Source organism: Homarus americanus, unplaced genomic scaffold, assembly GCF_018991925.1.
Source record: "Homarus americanus isolate GMGI-L3 unplaced genomic scaffold, GMGI_Hamer_2.0 scaffold31037, whole genome shotgun sequence".
Classification (NCBI taxonomy): Eukaryota; Metazoa; Arthropoda; class Malacostraca; order Decapoda; family Nephropidae; genus Homarus; species Homarus americanus.
Window position 1 is genome coordinate 9,239,113 of NW_024722227.1, and position 21,081 is coordinate 9,260,193.

At 39.8% G+C, this 21,081-nt stretch overlaps 2 protein-coding genes across 6 annotated transcripts in view; one reads left to right on the forward strand and one right to left on the reverse strand.

Moving 5' to 3' along the window:
- The window catches only part of LOC121862368 (3-hydroxy-3-methylglutaryl-coenzyme A reductase-like), a 129,256-nt gene extending 128,808 nt beyond the window's left edge, over positions 1-448 (reverse strand). The window contains exon 1 of the mRNA XM_042360617.1: positions 307-448. Coding sequence (XP_042216551.1) covers positions 307-319 — 13 coding nt within the window. The 5' untranslated portion in view covers positions 320-448. The remainder of the gene's footprint in view (positions 1-306) is intronic.
- Positions 449-3,985: 3,537 nt separating this feature from the next.
- The window catches only part of LOC121862370 (cysteine--tRNA ligase, cytoplasmic-like), a 55,521-nt gene continuing 38,425 nt past the window's right edge, over positions 3,986-21,081 (forward strand). Inside the window, exons 1-4 of one of the 5 annotated variants that reach the window (XM_042360620.1) lie at positions 3,986-4,070; positions 7,298-7,492; positions 13,084-13,227; positions 13,755-13,878. In XM_042360620.1, the coding sequence (XP_042216554.1) occupies positions 7,317-7,492; positions 13,084-13,227; positions 13,755-13,878 (444 nt within the window). In that variant the 5' untranslated portion in view covers positions 3,986-4,070; positions 7,298-7,316. Of the gene's footprint in view, positions 4,099-4,129; positions 4,303-7,046; positions 7,124-7,297; positions 7,493-13,083; positions 13,228-13,754; positions 13,879-21,081 lie in introns of those variants that run through there. The other 4 variants (XM_042360621.1, XM_042360624.1, XM_042360622.1 and 1 more) reach the window with 4 other exon arrangements.

Genomic DNA, 21,081 nt, shown 5'->3' on the forward strand with positions numbered 1-21,081 from the left:
AAATATATTTTTAACTTGCTACAAGAAAAATTTACCTTAATTTCTAAGATTCCCCCGCTGACTGAAACTAAATAATACCAAGCCAAGATCCAGTCTAATATTAAATCACCATAGTTTGTGATATTGAACTTCTCTTACTTCAATCTTCCAGAATCGACAGACTTACGAATAATACTAACACACTCTTATAACCCCAACACAATTATCCGGCAGAAAACAAAATGTCATTATGTAAATTATGTAACTAAAATTTATGGACACCAAGTGGCTTATCTTCTTATGTTAAAGCCTTCACAGTATACTTACGTAAGTTGTCCATGTGGTAGGGTATGAACTAACACACACAGACAAGAGAGTACGGCAGGCAGCCACCAGCCTCCCAAACACTATTGACAGTTCACTCAGCTGACTCACAGGTAACGGGAGCTGCCACTTGTCTTACCCATCATATTATATTCACTCCGTAACAAACAGTGACATAATTTGTAAATTAAGAATGTTTTTTAACTAAGATTTATTTGTACTTATGATTAATATAAGGGTCCGACTAATTACCCAAATGTAAATAATGGTCCTACATGAATAAATCGGGTTACCAATCACTTGACTAGTATTTGGTGTCACAAAGTAAAAAAAAATTGGAAAACGTAATTTAATTTGAGTTAATAGATCAAGTGCATGTACCTAACCTAACCTAACACAACACAACTCAGATTAAATTAAGTTTATCAATTTTTTGTGACTTTGTGACACCAAATACTAGTCGAGAAGTGATTAGCAGTCCGATTTATTCATGTAGGACCATCATTTGACTTCATTGCGGCTACATTTGGGTAATTAGTCAGACCGTGTTGGACAATGAGCTGAAGTTCTCGGGCCATTGTGAGAAGAAGGTAAATCAGGCAAATAAATTATTGGGTCTTATAAGAAGGTCGTTCAGATATCTAGACGGTCCGTCCCTTGTAACGATCTTCAGGAGTGAACTGCTTCCCCATCTGGAGTACTGTCACCCCATCTGGTCCCCGAGATATGCTAGGGACTGTCAGTTGGTTGAAAATGTTCAAAGGAGGGCCACCAGACTGGTGCCTGCACTTCGGCACCTCAACTACCCTGAGAGATTGGAGCGCCTGAACTTGCCTAGCTTATACTACAGACGGACAAGGGGGTACCTAGTTGAGGTGTATTGTAGCGTACCGTATGTGGCCAGTTGTCAATTATCTTAGTATGGGCACACAAACGTACGTACATTTAGATATCTCACACTCAGGAATGAGGTAGAAGAGAAACTCACAATGCGCTTTCTGTATATATATATTGTTGTACAGCGCAGTGCTTAGGAGTGACTAGGTGGAGAAGCTTGCTCAGAGGTCCTGTAGGGCGAGGAGGAGCTGTGAGAGATGTTGCTGGTCCGGTAGCCGAGTGTAGAATGGTCTCCCTGAACATGAAATGCTAGTGACAGGGGGGAAGGAGGTTCAGGGGAAGAATAAAGGGAGCAGGCATGGCCGTATTTATACAGTTTACGAGGATCAGGATTTGGGGTGAGCGTAGCGAGAGGGCCAATCACAGCGGCTTAAGCGTAAGGTGTGAAACGCTCTGATCCTGAGCTGGAGGTTGAAGGTCGAGACCAGGTCGGCGATCGTACGCAGACGCCGACTGGACACCGGAGGAGACGGATTGTGGGGTTCTAGATGTTTGGTTCACACTCAGGATGGGATGGCGAAAGGAAACTCACAATGTGCTCTCTATATACATGTTGTATTGGATGTACAATGCAGCTTGGTGCTGGGAAGGCAGCATGGTTACAAGCGTGATGTAGAGAGAGCTGATTGGTGAGGATGCTCAGAGGAGGACCAGCCTGTGGGTGCCATGCTCGCCGGCGGGAGCGAGGACCACCAGGCAGGCGGAGGAGGAGGAGGTGTTGTTGGCTGGTTGGTGGAGGTAGAAAGAGACAGGTCACCACGAGGTCAGGTCTTAAATAGCGGGGGGGTAGGCGTGGCTTAGTAGTTGACCCCCGCTCCGTGCTGTATGGCAGCGCTGGTTGACCTAGACCACGAGGCATACACTGGGGAATTGGTGGGGTCGGCTACTCAGCAACAAACAGCGTTTGTAGGGGAGAAATCCACTACAATACTCCCCCTTCCCTCCAGGCGGTGTAGGAGACTTGTTGTCTGCAGGGTTGCATAGCACATGTGAGGCAGAACGGACGGTGTTTGCCTCATGTGAGACAACGGCGATGGCGTGGATGAGCCGGTCGCTGGACACAACTGTCTAGATACACAATATCTGTGGGAGTAAAGAGGGAGAAAAAGGGTGTGTGGAGGCGATGAATGTTGTGCTTCCCTTGCGGCAGGTACAGAGTCGTCAGATGCGCCTGCTGGGGTGTATGGGCCTGGGTCAGGAGCAGGGGCTGCGTCAGCAGAAGCGGATGAGGGCTCGTGACAGCAGCTGGGTCCACGACAGCAGCAGGGTGCAGGACATTAGCAGGGAGTACCTGAGGGAGAAAAGAAGGGTGTGTGGGTCCGCACTCAGGAACAGGGGCCGCGTCAGGGGTTATTGCTGGGCCAAGGTTGGCGTCTGAGGCAGGACGGGTGTGCTGGGGTCGGAAGAGGAGCGACTGTCTGCTTAAAGTAGCACAGCTGCTCTAGGGTGTCTAACCTGGGGTGTAGAGACAGTAGCTGTAGAGCCGATGAGAGCTGCCTCTGGGTGGATAAGCCAGTCTTCCATGTTGCTTGAAGACTGGGAGCGTGATCTGTTTCTCCTCCAGCCTGTATTAGTGCGAATCTCCGGGGGTCACCATTTGTGGGGTTTTTGGGATGTTTGGTTCACACTCAGGATGGGATGGAGAAAGGAAACTCACAATGTGCTCTCTATATACATGTTGTATTGGATGTACAATGCAGCTTGGTGCTGGGAAGGCAGCATGGTTACAAGCGTGATGTAGAGAGAGCTGGTTGGTGAGGATGCTCAGAGGAGGACCAGCTTGTGGGTCGCCATGCTCGCCGGCGGGAGCGAGGACCACCAGGCAGGCGGAGGAGGAGGAGGTGTTGTTGGCTGGTTGGTGTAGGTAGAAAGAGACAGGTCACCACGAGGTCAGGTCTTAAATAGCGGGGGGTAGGCGTGGCTTAGTAGTTGAGCCCCGCTCCATGACGTATGGCGGCGCTGGTTGACCTAGACCACGAGGCATACACTGGGGAATTCGTGGGGTCGGCTAAGCAGCAACGAACAGCGTTTGTAGGGGAGAAATCCACTACAGTCTATTAAGGCTCAAAGTTCCTTTCATTTAGTAAGCTACAGTTTGGGGACCTGTAGATACACCCGACAATAAGTTTTTTTCTTTTTTAAATGCTATTTTGCACAAAAAAGGAAGGTCAGTTTTAAGTAGAACACCAAAAATAACATTCGCATACCAAAGGAACCAACCAACCAACCTAACCTAACTAAAAAAAAAAGTGATTTGCCCCAAAGATAAATGTCAGATTATCGAAAAAAGCAAGAAAATTAGCGAAAAAATATTTTTTTCATCTGAAAAAAAAAAGGTGATGGGTGGTTAACGAAAAATGACCCGGCCAAATAATCAAAACACCTAGTTTACAAATATTATAATGCCAAATTATGCCTCGACATAACAATATCTTTAATTTGTTTACTGTATTTGAAAACCTACACTACTGAGGCCAAGAGGGAAGATATTGAAGCAAAACAAACCACGGATATGACAAAGACAATAAATTCAATAGGGTTGATTTTATTCATAGCAGTTGTGTTAGTAAATAATGTGTTATTGCATAATACATATTTATACTAATTAATTTTATTTATGATAGTCATTTTTCCGTACCATAAATATAGGAAAAATATCATTAGTAAAATAAAATAAGTCAATTATATGATGATTATGAAATAATTATATTATCAAATTATTTAAATATATTCACAAAGTAAAAATATTGTGGTTATTAAGGAACTTGTTGTCAGTTGTGATTAATGTTGGAAGTTGGGTGAGTGTTGTGTCGGTACTGGGAGATAGTAATGTTGGTGACAGAGCCGCGGACACGTCAACACGCGGCCAGGTAAACAACTGAGGTGTGGGAGTGTGAAGTAAATTAGTTTTCCTATTAGTTATTTCCCAATGTATAGGAGGCTTTAATGTAAGAATACCTAAGTTTGCTTGTCTCTGACGTTTTGGCTATTTATATGACGATAGTGCAGGTGGAGGTCAGCAAACTCTTGGAACAACTGTCAGAGAGTGTTGTGACGGCACCGAGTGTGAGCTCTTTCAAGACCAGACTGGAGTAGGTTCAGGTACATTCAGGAGCCGGTGCATGCCCAGTACTTACCAACAGTGTGTAACAGAGACGTGACCGACCACCCAAGTGGCGAAAGAGCCGATCAGTGATGAAGAGAATAAAAGTAAAAGGGGCGCCATGTGCAGCTGTTTCATGCGTGTGACATTAAGTTACTGTGTAGGCCGGTAAGGAGGGGTTAGGGTCATCTCGTACCCAAGACAACTCGTACCCAAGATAAATAGTACCCATAAAAGTTAACTCGTTCCCAAGACAACTCGTACCCAATATAATTTGTACCCAACTCACCAGATAAGTCATACCCAAGATTACTTACACCCATTTCAAGAGATAATCCATACCTATTAGTATATATGCCATGCATTTTAGTTTATCTATGATTAAAAAAAAAATGTAAATCTTGTAGGAGAGTGCAGTGAAATAGGGAAATGTAATGCAGGGTTTAAAATGGTTGCATCTCATAACATAAGTATGTTATTCAGTTACACAAACATTGCACTACAAGTACTTACTTCACACTATGTGGTTTACAGATTTCAGGCTAATAGATTTGGCAGTTTCAAGTTATAAACTTGGCGATGTAAACGTTTAAAATGGTCATAAGTCAACAAAATATAGACATGTATAAAATCCGGGTCTGCCCATATCGTCACCACTATTTTTAACACGTTTCGTCTCCACTGCTTTACCCGTTTCGTCACCCCGTTCATTCCCATCAATATATACACGAAAATAACTGTTGCTTGGGATAGAAAATAGTAAAAAGCACTAAGACAATTTATTAAAGACGAAAATAAATAATAAAAACATTGTTAATGCGCCTGCAATCATCTCGCTGTTCGGTGGATTATACGTTGGTGCCAAATCACCTTCATCTGTACAGTATTTTGTTTATTTACCAATGTATTAATCGTTTTCTTTATTTACCAATGTATTAATCGTTTTCTTTATTTACCAATGTATTAATCGTTTTCTTTATTAAACAATTAATATTCATGTATAGTAATAACACAATAATTCTTCCTTTGTTATGTAATTTGTTTATTTACCAGTGTTTTAATACTTTTTTTATTAAATAATTAATATGTATAATTATAACAATACTTTTCGAGTCATCTGTATGCATGTGCAATTTCTATTTGTGTAAAATAATAACTTACAATTTGTCACGAATACCAGCGACTGTTAGTGGTGAAACGGAATTGATATTGGCGATGAGTTGGGGTTTTGGTAACGGAGTGGATTGGTGATGATATGGGGTGTATCCATAAATGAAATACAGTAGTCATAAGGATATGAAAGAACCAAGAGTGAGAATATTGGCCCATGCATATACAATTAGTTATGTTATTGTATGTTAATAATACACTGAATAGATTTGTTTATAAAGTCACGACCACATGGAAACAAGACCAGTATGAATAATGTAGCAACTTGATTATGTGTCACCCAATATATATATATATATATATATATATATATATATATATATATATATATATATATATATATATATATATATATATATATATATATATATATATATATATATATATATATATATATATATATATACAAGTATCACTCGTGATCTATATATGCTGATAACCACAAAGAAAACACGTTCCCAGCTTTTCGTGTAATTCACATCTTCAGGGGTGTTTTCTTTTATCAGCATATATATATATATATATATATATATATATATATATATATATATATATATATATATATATATATATATATATATATATATATATATATATATATATATATATATATATATATATATATATATATATATATATATATATATATATATATATATATATATATATATATATATATATAGTAGTAGTTCACAACTTTCCTAACCCAAATCTATTATGATATTAAAAATCGTCTAATTTTAAGATAATTTTTTTCTACAGTATTACATTACCGTCGGAAACGTATAATAATGGAGATAGCGCATGCCAAATCTTTCTCTATTTTCTTCCATTAATGTGCATGAGACTGGATTATATTGGAAGGAAATGCCTGATAGAGTTTACAATTCCAAAAAGGAAAACAGTACTGTATTTACAAAAGTAAAGTTAGACATGTGAACAGTCCTCATAAATGTAACTTGTTCACATTAAATTATCATCTATAGAATACAAATTTCTGCTATTGAAAGGCATCGCACACACACAGCTGGAATGTACCAGCTATACTGCTATGGTATATAATTTCTCATTTATAAAATGAATGAATCTAACCTACCAGATCTAAGCTACCTTACAAAACTTAATTAACCTAAAATAATGCAGTAGTACTGTAATTATATTGTACTAGTCATAAAAAAAATCTTGTCCTTGAAAGGTGCCATTCCACCCTTCACAGAAGTAGAGGCAATGTTGAAGGTCACCTGTAAATTTGTGTCGATTCTTGAAATTACCAAAATATTACAAAATTTAGTAAGAAGTTATCATCTATAAAATTGATCCAAAAATTTTCTCAAGAATGAATGCTATTTGTTGTTTTGTTTAGTAAATGTTGCAAGAAATGGATTTCCTTAGTAAAGAGTGCATTTAAACACTTTTTGAAAGTAAACTGCACAGGCTATCCAGTAGTAATGTTTCATCTAATGTAGACTATCATTGTTGGACTGTTGCAGTACAGTACTTGACTTTTGGGCACAAAATTGCTTATATTTCCCTTAAAAGTGATGACAAGTGACACCCAATCCCCATATTACAGTTGCTGGGTCCCAGACTACCACACTCCTGGAGGTTTCCCTAATTAAAATATTAAAGTGCAACAATCACTGGGAAAGGGTGAGAAGCTTTTGGACTGTCAGTATTTTCGAATATCCACAGAATGTAGTTATTGGGGTTATGATCACTGAATGTTTCATTAAACAATGTAATGGATTCTTGGACTAACCTGTTCATAGTGAAATTTATAATGTACAGTACAGTATATTTATTATAATTTATCTTTTTTTTCAGGTCTTAAACATCTTGAGTCATGCCTAAACGTCCTGATCCAAGGTGGTCTCTTCCCAAAGGTGTTGAACCCCCAAGATTGCACCTGTATAACTCGCTCACACGTAAAAAGGAATTGTTTTTACCTCAAGGTCATGTCGTGACATGGTACAGCTGTGGACCAACTGTATATGATGATTCCCATATGGGGCATGCAAGGTACTACACTGTAAAAATTATGATTTTAAAACCTATAGTACAGGAGGGCCCTCCAATTTCGCAGGGGTTAGGTTCTCAAAATGGCCGCGAATCGGCAAATCCGGGGAGGGGGGGTGCATTTATTTCTTACTTGTGTACAAGGAAGTGTATATTCCCTTTATGTGTTTGCCCTTAGGACAATTATTTCTTTTACCTGAATTGTATAACCTATATTTGTGTATGTGTTTGTAGACATACACAAATCACAAACAAATAAATAATATGGGAAAATACTGACAATAATCAGAAACAAATTTATTAAAAATGTGGCAGTCTGCCCTCAAGTTCATGCTTTTTTTAATAAAGTAATAAAGCAAAGACTTGTTTCTGATTATTTGTGAGAGGATTTCCCAATTATTATTTATTTGTAAGTGTTTTGTGTGTACACACACACACACACACATATACCTGTATTTACAATACAGGTAAAGGAAATTACTGTCTCTAGAACAAATGGCTCCCTGTCCCAGCCGCAAAAATGCCAGCAACTTTAAAACTAACCATAGACATTCTTGGGTACATCCAGGGTGTCATCCGCAAATAATTAATAGAGGACCGCGAAATAAAAATCCACAAACTTGGGGGCCCCTGTAACACTTTTTTAGCTTTTGTTTTGTTAAAGGTGTAGAAGAGGGTGACCACCAGAAGGAATTGTCTGAATTAGTTGAAATTTTTTCTCCAAACTTATACCTGTATCATGATATTAAACACAAAAATGGAAACGACAATGCTTAGAACCTAATAGAACCTGACCTAACATACCCATAGTTTGGGTATGTTAGGTTCTATTTGGTTCTATGCATTATTTTTTATTTATTTTTTATATAATGCTAATAACATGATATTAAACACAAATGAAAACGACAATGCATAGAACCTAATAGAACCTGACAATCTTTTTATTTACTCTATCCTGCTTCACAATTCTCTTCTCGGTGCCATTTTTGTTGTTTACCTCGCTGAATCCTTCTTCAAGAGAGTTTTCCTATAAATGATGGTGAACGCTTCCACTAATCCCTCCTCGCCATTGCTGATGTATATCAACTTCAAAATTAAAGTAAGTTGTTTAACACATAAATTAATATGAAAATGCATAGAACCTAATAGAACCTGACCTAACTATAGTGACAATAGGAACATGCAGTGTTGGTGTAGCATCAAGACTCAATAATCTACTCTAGCATTCAGAAAACTGAAGTGCTGTACCTATTATATCTACAAGGTTTTTGTCATGCAATTTGATTTAACCAATACAGTAATATTTCCTTTAGCCTGAATCCCTCAAACCTGGAACTCTCTGATAGCCGGAATTAAAATTGGCTCAGAGGGGCACATTTTCTGGAAAATTATGAGAAAGTTTTCCTGGTACCAGGAAAATTTCGGGGATGAGGTCATTTTATTCCGGGATTGAGAGATGAAAATCAGGGTAATTTTCTGAAACTCACAAGAATATTTTTTCGTTACCCAGAAAATTCCGGGGATGGGGGACCTCATTACCCGGAAATCTTGAGTAGGCCGACCTTGAGAATGTAAGGTCAGCCAGGCCTCCCCTCAGGAGCCCAGTCTTCACTTGAGCCTCACAAGAATCGGACGGGTGACTTAACTCAGTCAAGCTGAGCCCTGTCCTTAACTAACACTCACAGCTTACAGTGTTAATAACGGTGTATTTACTAATAGCCTGTGACCATTTTAGTTTATCAATAAATGGAGGAAAACACCATTTGGGTTTGTAACTTAACCCCTTAACTTGTTTATATATAAGCCAAGTTAGAAGGGAACTCTACCCAAAGCTTATATAATCTCTCATTTCCGGAAGTGTTCTGCACCAATTGTTCCGGCTAATGAAGAAACAGTAATGTCATCGATAGCCGGAATCCCTCAAACCTGGAACTCTACGATAGCAGGAATTGAAATTTGATCAAAAAATCTTTCCCAAGGCTGGAATTTTCCAAAAATTTCCAGCTTTAGGATCATATTTTCCGAGGTTGAAAACCGAGAGAATTTTCTGAAAATGTCTTGAATAAAGATGAAAGTATTTTTTAGGGGGACCTGACCTGACTCAATGTCAGGTGGAGGTAGGGTGGGGCATTAATGGTCTCATATTACTGACCTGCTGATGGAATGTCAGGCCACCCTTTCTTGGGTGGAGGATTAGTGAGTCTCATGACCTGAAGATGTCTTGAATAAACACGAAACCTAAAGTATTTTTGGGGAGATTGTGATAAGTATAAGTATAAATGAGCAAAGTTGTATCCCTTCAACATTACATTACATGATATTTTAAAATATGGAGTGAGAAAGCAGAAAGGTTTGGGCAATTAGAGAGATGGAGTGGTAACATGCACCAGTGTTGCCAAGCAATAAGCTCCTCAACAGCTGATCTTTAAATTCGCCTCCAGGCAGTCACAACAAGACCCTCACTGGGTGCTTGTTGTCTTAATTTGTGTGTGTGTGTTTTTTGAACTTGCCAAACACATTGTAGGATTTGAAGAAGTTGATGAATGTTCAAGAGTCAGGTGACATGCCAAGACACTTACACAGCACACATTAACAGCACTATTAAACCATTGTCTTATAACATTTTATATTATAAATTTTATTTTAAAATTAATTGATACATGATGGCTCAACAGGGCTACATTTACACTTAGACAACTGATCAATGTATAAACCAGGGCATTATACATTAGTGATGTCACGGAGCTTTGAAACTGCAACCACATAAATTATCACAATCTGTACTCGAATGTACTAAGTTCATTACTAAAATTATTATGTATGGTGCAAACTAAGGGACGTTTATATTTAAGTTAATTGCGATCTTACAAGAATTCCAGCAATGTAAGTTATATTCTAAGTCAAATCTGTGACATTTTGTAAGCAAAAAAAAAAAAAAAACCGCTTTGCCTTTCATAAACCTTGAGTATGCCTTAATCTCCCCCTCCCATCCGGAATTCGGAGGAAGAAGGGATTATTGGGGGGGGGGGAGACAGCGACACCCCACCAAACGGCTAATTCCCATGTGTGTGTGTGTGTAATAATAATTAACGATTTATTGAAAAAGTTCTGCAGCCCAAAGGCTGAAAATATACATTGGACAAAAAGAGTGTGAGTAAGAAATAAGGGATGTTTATACTCAAACTAATCGCTAGCTTACAAGAATTCCAGCAATACAAGTTATATTCTCGTAAGTCAAGTCAGTGACATTTTATAGGCATTAATCTCTCCTCCATTTGTTGTGACTAGGAAGAGGTTGAAGGATCCATTGGGGGGTAAAAGTGGCCGCACCACCCCCTCCCCCAAAGGGTCTCCTCACTGTTTGGCTAAAGTATTGACTCATTCATGATACAAAAATATTTATTTGTTTTTCATTAATTAGTACAGATATGCGACTGCAATAATCTGTGCTTATTAATACATGTACCCTTCATATACAACACAGTATAGTACTATGTATATACCTTAGGGGTAAAAAATAATGTCATTCAAGACATATTCAGGTCATAAGACCCACCAATCCCCCACCTAACAACGGGTGACCTGACGTTGCATTGGGTCAGGTTAGTAACATGACCCAATAAACTCCACCCAACCTTCATCACAAGTGTTAAGACATGATTAGTTACGTATTACAGTCAATTGAGTGAAGTGCGTAAGAGACGTGACCGATCGCCCAAGCGACTAACGAGCCAATCAGTGGTGAAGAGGATAAAAGTAACAGCTTTATTCATGTCCATATCATATAGAGCTTTTGATTTTCAAATATATTTATTTAACCAAACTTTTAGATAAAGTATACAGGATTATTTTGATAAAAAATGGTGTATCTAACGATATTAGAACTGATTTTATTGACTCCGGTATCAACATTTATGTTTTTTCATAAAAAAAATGGAATTCCCATCACTATATCATATAGAAATATGTTGTTTAAGGATATCTTATTGGAAAAGTTTTGTAGAGAATTTATTAAGCATCATTATGATATCAAATTCATCTCCCTATCACAAATAGCCACGCTATAAGGAATGGGGGCTGATCACGAGACCCTACCCCCCAAAAGAGTTCACTTCCGTCAACACACACAACCACACACACACCACCATCACCTATACATCACACACAACCACACCCTCCAACAACCACACACACACCAACACCACCTATACATCACACACAACCACACCCTCCAACAACCACACACACACCACACACCACACTACCTATACATCACACACACACCACACACCCTCCAACAACCACACACACACCAACACCACCTATACATCACACACAACCACACCCTCCAACAACCACACACACACACAACCAACACACCTATACCTCACACACAACCACACCCTCCAACAACCACGCACACACCAGCACCACCTATACATCACACACAACCACACCCTCCAACAACCACACACACACACCAACACCACCTATACATCACACACAACCACACCCTCCAACAACCACACACACACCAACACCACCTATACATCACACACACCCACACCAACACCACACTATACATCACACACACACCACACCCTCCAACAACAACCACACACACACCAACACCACCTATACATCACACACACAACCACACCCTCCAACAACCACACACACACCAACACCACCTATACATCACACACAGCCACACCCTCCAACAACCACACACACACCAACACCACCTATACATCACACACAACCACACCCTCCAACAACCACACACACACCAACACCACCTATACATCACACACAGCCACACCCTCCAACAACCACACACACACCAACACCACTCACACACCCCCAGCAAGGGAATTGAGACACATCTGCATGTGTGTGACTGCATGGTAGCTAGTTAAATATCAGCTCTTGAGGAGCACTTGGCAACACTCATTTCTGCTCCAACTTTCTATTAACCCACACCTTTCTGCATTCACACTCCATATTTTAAAATGTTATGTAATGTAATGTTGAAGGGATACAACTTTCCTCATTTATACTTATACTTGCCACAATCTCTCTAAAAATATTTTAGGTTTCGTGTTTATTCAAGACATCTTTAGGTCATGAGACCCACTAATCCCCCAGCCAAGAAAGGGTAACCTGTCATTCCCTCAGATCAGTAATATAAGACCACTAATCCCCCACCCTACCTCCACCTGACATTGCATCAGGTCTGGCCAGTTACACGAGACCCACTAATCCCCCACAGCTCCATGGGAGTGGAAAATACCAGTCTTTGTTGTAATACACAGCTTCATTCATGCCCATATCATGTAGATTTTTTATTTTTAAATGCCTGTATCATTGTATTTTTATGTCCTACTGAAGTTTCATCTTATTGTATATTTCATTGGTTACTTGCAGAGATCAATATTGACTGAGATGTTCAGAGATGAAAAATATTCACATGGCTTTAAATGTATCAGACATTTGTATTTAAAACAGTCTTTGTCTTCATCTTGTCTCAGTTTTTCCCTTTTTATGTCCAGTGTTTCTGAACTTAAATGATAACTTTGGTATTCTTCCTTCAGGTCGTACGTCAGTTTTGATATTCTTCGTCGTGTCATGCAAGACTACTTTGGCTTTGTCATTCATTATGTCATGAACATCACAGACATTGATGATAAAATCATCAAACGGGCCCGCACCACGTATTTAGTGAAGCAGTATCGTGAGTAAGTTGCATGTAGTGATTACTGTTTTGTTATACATTACAGTACTGTAATTGATACTAGTACAATACTGTACTGTATTCAAGTATTTAAAAAAAATAAATGTACAGTACAGTACAATAATTCTTTACATAATGATCTATCATGTGCTATTTATGAAGGGATGCTGCCCACTTCTATGTACTGTACAGCAGGGGTGCTCAACCCACTGCAGCCCTCGGCAACTAGTAGAAATATGATTAATATTACTGCATATTTTATAGAAATTAAATGTAAACAAATACTGTTTTTGTAAGAGGTGTGCTTATTATGATTCCTTCTTTAAATTTACAATATATGCTTTATATTTAATAATCAGTGTTATTAATATGTACTATATTACTTACTATGCTTATTCACATTAAGGTCAATGTGCGGCCCTCATCACACAGTTGTCCATCTAATGTGGCCCACTCATGCAAAAAGATTGAGCACCAATGCAAGTGTACAGTACTGTATGTATAAATTTTCTGACAAAAGCTTGTTGTCAGATCACAGGTGCCAAGGGATCAGGTGTATGATGATATTGCTGCTGCAATGGAACACCACAATGCCATCATTGCCACAACCACTGATCCAGATAAGTGTAAAATGCTCATCGATGAAGTCCAGAAGGTATGATGTTAGTAATGGTGGCTTTATTTTTCCCAGAAAGTTTTCTGTGTTAGTTGTTGGTTGTCGTTCTGTGAGATAGATGAAAGGCAAAAGAAAGATTATTATAGATATTCATCTTTTCCTTAATAAGGTCTGTACTTAGTCTTAGAAGTCTTCATTTACTTTGTATGACCCTACACCTCAGTGATAGATGCACATATTGTACTGTATGTTTTCTTTATATCAAGGCAACTAATTATAATAGTTGCTGAGATATTGCAATCCTGTGGAGAAAGCAGGGTTGCCATCCACAACCAAAAAAATGTGTGCACTCATGACACTTAAACTTACATCTGTAGGAGACATTGGGTTGCACTCTGGACCAGATGACAGTCAATACCTTTAGCCCACCCATGTCATACAATCAACATGAGTGAGCTTGGGGTGCAAACTTCAGGCTCTATTGTCATCTCGAGCTCAAACTCCACCGCCAAAGGGAGAGGCAAGAACAGGATTGTGATTAATGTGCCGTGAAAAACCAGTAACAGGTATTTAAGACAGCAAAGAAATGGCCTGAGGTTGAGCAACAGAAGAAAACTGATAGCAGGAGGTAGGGTTTGGAGGTGTCTCATCAATTTATCATGGATCACCTTTTCACTGTAAAGGGGAGGAATGGCTGTTGTGCCAGTTGCCATATACAGTATGCAAACCTGTTTTATTCTGACCCTTCATTTCCATCTCAGGAAGGAGAAGGTGTCCCAGATTGTACCACTGCTACCCCTTCAATTCTCTGACTGTTGAAGAATCTTTGGAAAGATTATACTGATACTGTATTATTCTCTAAATTGATGCAAAATTAACCTATTTAGTTATGATAGTTTCATTGTAATCTTCATATAATTTTTTGTATTTTTCTATTTGCGATTTAGCTGTCAGCCAGAAATTGTGTGTTCCCTGGCTTGCCACAGACAGGCCCTGGGCCCGTTAGCAGTCTATGCCTGTCATGCTCGGCTTCTTTTTTCCACTACATTGTAAACTTTTGACAGCATTTATTAATATTTATTTTTAGATAGAATAATTAACATTTTAGCCAGTATGCATTGTGTATATGGAGTTTTGGGAAAGTAAAATTTTATTGAGTGAGAAAATATTACAAATTTGAAAATACTAAGTACAACACTTCAACTTTATTTTATTATATGAAGAATTATTGTATTATTTCAGAGTACACAGTATAAGGGTGGGGGGTTTTCCTTTCTTTTCTGTTCTTTTTAATTTATACCATGGTGGTTAACTTTTAAGCTCTTCAACCTGTTTTTCCTCTTCATTTATTTCCTCCATTAGTTCTGTTTAGCTATTTCATTTTGTCTAGTTACTTCATAACCTCTGACCTTTGGTAGCGTGGCTCGAGGGTTATGCCACATGGGTACCTTGTAATTTTGGTATCAAGCAATGGGAAAGAATGACGGTAAAATAATGCAGGTAAATGATACTCCTAACATACAAATAAAATGGTTTATTAAAATGAAGTTATATTTTATGAATAATTTCAGTAACACAACTACTGTACAGGGGTCAACTCCCTGGCTTTACTCATTTTGTACGGTTAAACTTAGGTACATTCTCCACTTACACCATGACAGGGTGTACATTTACAAGAACACACACAATACTTTTACATACTTGTAGCACCTTTGAGCACCATTATTACAAGTGGCAATGATGCCAGTTACAGCACCAGCACTAATACTTTAACATCACCAGGATTAGTAGCTTCTCTCCACTACTGTGGTACCTTTGCCCACAAGCAAAGTGGTGGTCAACCTACTCTTGCTGACTCCAAACACTCAGACAATTCAGGTGAATACATACAGGTGTACTCGGAGGAATAACACAGCCACCATATAGCCATACAGTGGTCCCTCGGTTAACGAGCACAATCCGTTCCAGCAGGTTGCTCGTTAACCGAAACCATTGTTTCAATGGGTTTTTGGGTAATTGGTTCCAGCTCACCGAAAATTGCCTAAATTCAAAAAATATTTTAGAAATTGACACTTACCTTGAGGTGTGTATGTAGAAGGCTCCTGGATGATGATGCTGATGTGAATTTGAAGTGGGAGGTGGAGGAGGAGAAGGGAGAAGAGAAGGAAGTGGAGGTGGAGGAGAAGCATTTTACTGCTTCTTGGAAGGAGAGTCACCTTCCATGAAATTGTCAGGAACCTCTGGACTGACAGATTCTCCACCATGAACGTCCTCTCTCCTTCTTGAAGTGGAAGGCTGAGGGCTAGCATCATCCTCTCTCCTTCTTGAAGTGGAAGGCTGAGGATAGCATCTTGTTCCCTCTGCCTTTTACTGAAGAAAGTGTCAATTGTGGTCTATGGGGCATCTCTCCTCCTCACCATTAACTTATGTTTAAAGGAGACCATTGAGTCCTCAACATGACACAAATTTAGTTCAGTTTTTTCCACTTCTGGGTGCTTTGATGCCGGTTCCCTGAACTTCTCCCAGTGGTAAATCACATCTTTCAACTCTTCAGTTGACATATGGTCATCACTTTCAATTTCCTCCTCACCACTGTCAGCCTCTAACATCTCATCCAGTTGCTTCAAGTTCATCAGGAGTAAGTTCCTCCTCATGAGACATCACAAGCTCTTCGACATCATTCTCTTCCACTTCAAGGCCCAATGACTGACCAATGGACACAATCTCCTGGTCCAACTCTGTTTCTTCCTCAAATCCCTCAAAACCATGGACTACTGATGGCCACAGTGCTTTCCATGAAGAATTGAGGGAACTAGTGGAGACTTCTTGCCATGATGACACAATAAGTTTTACAGCCTCCAGGATGTTGAATTGTGTCTTCCAGAACTGTTTCAGTGTTAGTTCAGGATCATTGGAAGTTGCCTAATGACACCTCCTAAACATTTTCTTCATGTACAACTTCTTGAAGTTGCTGATCACATTCTCTTCCATTGGCTGTATGATTGATGAAGTGTTGGGAGGCAAAAACAACACTTTCACAAAGTCAAATTGATACTCCAAGTTCTGGCAAGTTCAGGGTCATGACCAGGAGCATTATCCATGAGGAGAAGAGCCTTTAAAGGGAGTTTATTGGTGGTTAGGTAGCTCTTGACAGAAGGGCAAAACACCTCAACAGCCAATTCATTAAAGAGCTGTCTTGTCACCCATGCCTTATGGTTGGACTTCCAATAAACTCCAAGCTTTGTTCTTACCACTTTATGTTGCTTGAACACCCTGGGGTTTTCAGAGTGGTAGACAAGCATAGGCTTCAGTCGGAAATCCCCTGATGCATTGGCACCAAGCAATAGAGTGAGACGGTCTTTCATGGGTTTATGCCCAGGTAAAGAGGCTTCATCTCTGGTGATGAATGTTCTTTTGGGCATCTTTTTCCAGAACAGCCCAGTTTCGTCCACATTGAACACTTGATGTGGAAGATAATTTTCTTCTTCCATCAGTTCTTTAAATTCCACTAAAAATTTGCTGCCCCTTCCTTATCAGCACTAGCAGCTTCACCATGCCTCACAACACTGAAAATGTCACTTCTTTTCTTAAATTTTTCGAACCAGCCTTTGCTGGCCCGAAAATCTTCAAATTCTGTGCCTGAAGAACCAGGTTGATCTGTCTTTAAATGTTCGTAAATCTCCCTGGCTCTTTCACAAATGAATTCATTAGAAACTGAATCCCCTTTCATCTGTTTTTCCCTAATCCAGATGAGAAGTAACCTCTCAGTTTCTGCAATTAGGGATCTACTTTTAAACACTCTGGTAGATTTTTCTCTCACTTTCACTTCTTTAAATTTGTCTTTCTGTGCAATAATTGTCGGCACAGTTGATGTCGACATGCCATATTCTTTGCATAGCGCATTTGTTCTAATGCTTTGTTCATGTTTTTTTTATAAATTCCTGCTTGGTTTGGATTGACATCGCATTTCTTGATGTCTTAGGCCCCATACTGGATTCAAACAATGTCAACACGTGATTTTTTAAGTTTAAACTATGTACTGTAGCTGTAAATAAAGAATATTTTCTTTAAAATAACACTGCACTGCGCTATATATTGTCAATATGTAAAATAAATTTCAAAATGACCAATAATTTGCTTGAAAACACAGAAAAAAAGCATTTAGTTGAAGAGAGTCTCAAGCAAGATGTTACCTCCACTGAAAACAGAGAGAGACGAACGCTTGTTTGGTGTGTTAAAAGGCTGGATGGCGTGCATAAAACTAGTGACTTTACCTTCAATTATGTTCAATAATTGTTAAAATGACTAAAAAATTTAATATTAAACTTTTAAAATTATTGAATAGTATAAACTTCTTGATATTTACTAAAATAGTAAGGAATTTAAGCCCTAGAACCGATTACTGTATTGGCTGACTAATACTACAACTGGTTGACTTCCAAGTGCAAGCGAAAACATGTTGAGGTTGGCTCGTAAGAAACTCGTTAACCGAAGTTCAGAATCTTATGGGAGGTAACTCGTTAACCGAGGCGCTCGTTAACCAAGGGATCACTGTATAACAATGATGGGAGCTGGTGGTGTTTGCTTGGCCTGTGAGATCAACAAGCTGGACAGTGATTGCATCAGGTGAATGGCTGGCCAGTTGACTGGGCCCCAGAAGAGGTGGTTAGTTCCTGACGCTCGTGTTCACGAATTTACCCGAATTTACTGGCCTTCATCCATCTCCCAAACTAGTGTGGAGGTTGTCCCAATCTACCAGGCTCTTGGCCGGGAGGAACCTGTGGGTGGAGGAGTTTCAGACGCTGGACTGAGTTTGTTGACATGAACGTCAACTTTCAAAAGGACGCTAAGGGCGTAGGAATACTTCACTTAAAACACATCAGTTACGTTAATATATCACTTGCATATTCAAACTATTAACTAAGTCAAAATCACTTAATGTGGCGAGGTATAACACGGAGCTGGACATTACCTGTGGGTGGAGGAGTTTCAGACGCTGGACTGACACCTGGGAGCGTCAGTGTCCCGCACTTCTCCTCCTTCGCTCAGCTCCGAGTTCCACTCACCCATCTATATCAGTGAACTCCATTACTGTACACTTTGACGTGTGAAACTGAGACTACGAACTCATTTCCATTTCCTAAGATTCCTTTTTCAAACTACGCTCTGACTGAGCTGTCGAAGACAAGAATTAAATTGATTTCAAGGTTGAGGATGGCAGTCCCTGGTGGGCGGAGCCTAAGACAAGCAGTATCGGGTTACACCCGTTAGATTCTCAAAGATACCCTTAAGCCCCGGGTTAGGGTGCTGGTGGCAGTACCCTCCACCCGGGGTTAAATCGAGAAAAATCAAATTTTCCAATTTTTTTTTACCTTTTAAAATGATAAAACAATAAAAAATAAGTAAGAAAAACTATATATTGACCCTCGAGAAACTTCTCTGGCCGTGCAGAGGAAGGGAGGGAGATAAGGAGACAGTGTTGGCTTGACAGCTGACGCTCGTGGTCCCTCAGAACTCAGCGGCTATTTTTAGCTCGCCTTTGTGTCCGAAGTGGCCAATAATGTATGTATTTACTGATCTTGATACTTATTTGCTGTAAATAATTCATTTAGAATATTTTATTTGCATAATTTTTCACAAAAAAGTGCTTGGCAACAATCGCCAGTGGGTCGCCAGTCTGCCTGGCTGTCTTTGTGTTTGGTAGAGCAAGTAATGCATAAAATAATAATAATTCTGCAAATAAAAACATTTATAACATAATCAAAGCATTGTTTTACAGTAATACTACCCTACAATACAACTACACTTATCAATATTACTTTGATACAACATGATAAAATCTACAAACAATGAAAATGAAACAAACAAAAGTAGGTAATTATGTTCAAGAAGCTTCCCTGTGGCCGAGTGTGTGGTGTGAGAGCAAATAGTTTTTTTTTGGCCCCCCTACATCATTGTGTAAGGTGAAGCGCAGAAGCGTTTACAGCGACCAACAGGGAAGCATGCTAAGTTCATGCTTGCCTTATGTCTCATGAGTTAAGGGCATATAAGCCTGAAGAGTCAAGGGTGTAGAAGCCTGAAGAGTCAATGGTTTATGTCTAAGCAAGTTATTGGAAGCTCCAACAACTTGTCCCTGAAGACGAATTCGCAACTTTCGATTTACAGCAGGTACCTACTTTGCTGCTAGGTGAACAGGGACCAAGGGGACTAGGAAGAGTGTCCAAATAACTTTCGCCGACCGGGAATCGAACCCATGACATCTTGCTTGCGAGGCAAGAGTGGTACCACTCTACCACCAGTGCCCCAAAGAGGCAAATAGTCACAGTGGAACCTGATAACCCACGCTGGGCATTTAAACAGTGGAGGAAATGGGCACGTGTTCTGGAACGTCACCCGGGGCTTGCTGGTCAGACGTTCTGGAACATCACCTGGGGCCTAAGGGTTAACATCCTAACAACAATTTCACCATGGACATCAGATTCTCTGATGTTCATATGTTAAAAAAAGGTGACTTCAGCCTCGGTCAACAATTACTGGCATCTCTACGTCCGACGTCAATGATGCCTCATTCTCACTGCCGACTGTACCCTGACTTATATTGACAGTTACGCTAACAGTTAATACAATTGAAGTTTTCAACATCAGTCACAATGGATCTTAAATGCTTCATCTGCAATCAGACATCTCTAAGTTGATGCAAAGCAAGGGTGTTCTCTTACCAATTCAAATGCATGAACACCCTGTGCGGAATTTAGGAATACCTGAGTTTCTCCGGTAATGCGACATAGAAAACGGAGGACTCAGATCTCCTGAAGTGGTTAGAGAACGAATGTTTCAACTGGGAGACTCAAAAGGTTTACAGGTTTTGTGGGCGTGGAGCGTAATATGAATTATTAGATTTTAACAGACTATTCATGTTATTATGACCATGACAACAGTCAGGCCCGTCCTTTAGGGGGGGCGAACAGGGGCGACCGCCTGGGTCCCAGCGCGTGTGGGGGCCCCGCAGGGCCCAGCACTAGACCCAGTGACCTCGGCCACATTACCTGTTGACTGGTTAATCTGACCTGACGGCTTATGCCACCATCGCAACCGTGACCTTACCATCCATAGCGACAGTCCCATGGGGTTGGTGGGGGTTGGGTCCTCTGACCGCATAATCTGACTCCATATATACATTTTCTGGGGCTCCGCAGTGGCTGAGTTGCCCCGGGCCCCGCACCCTCCTAGGAACGGCCCTGA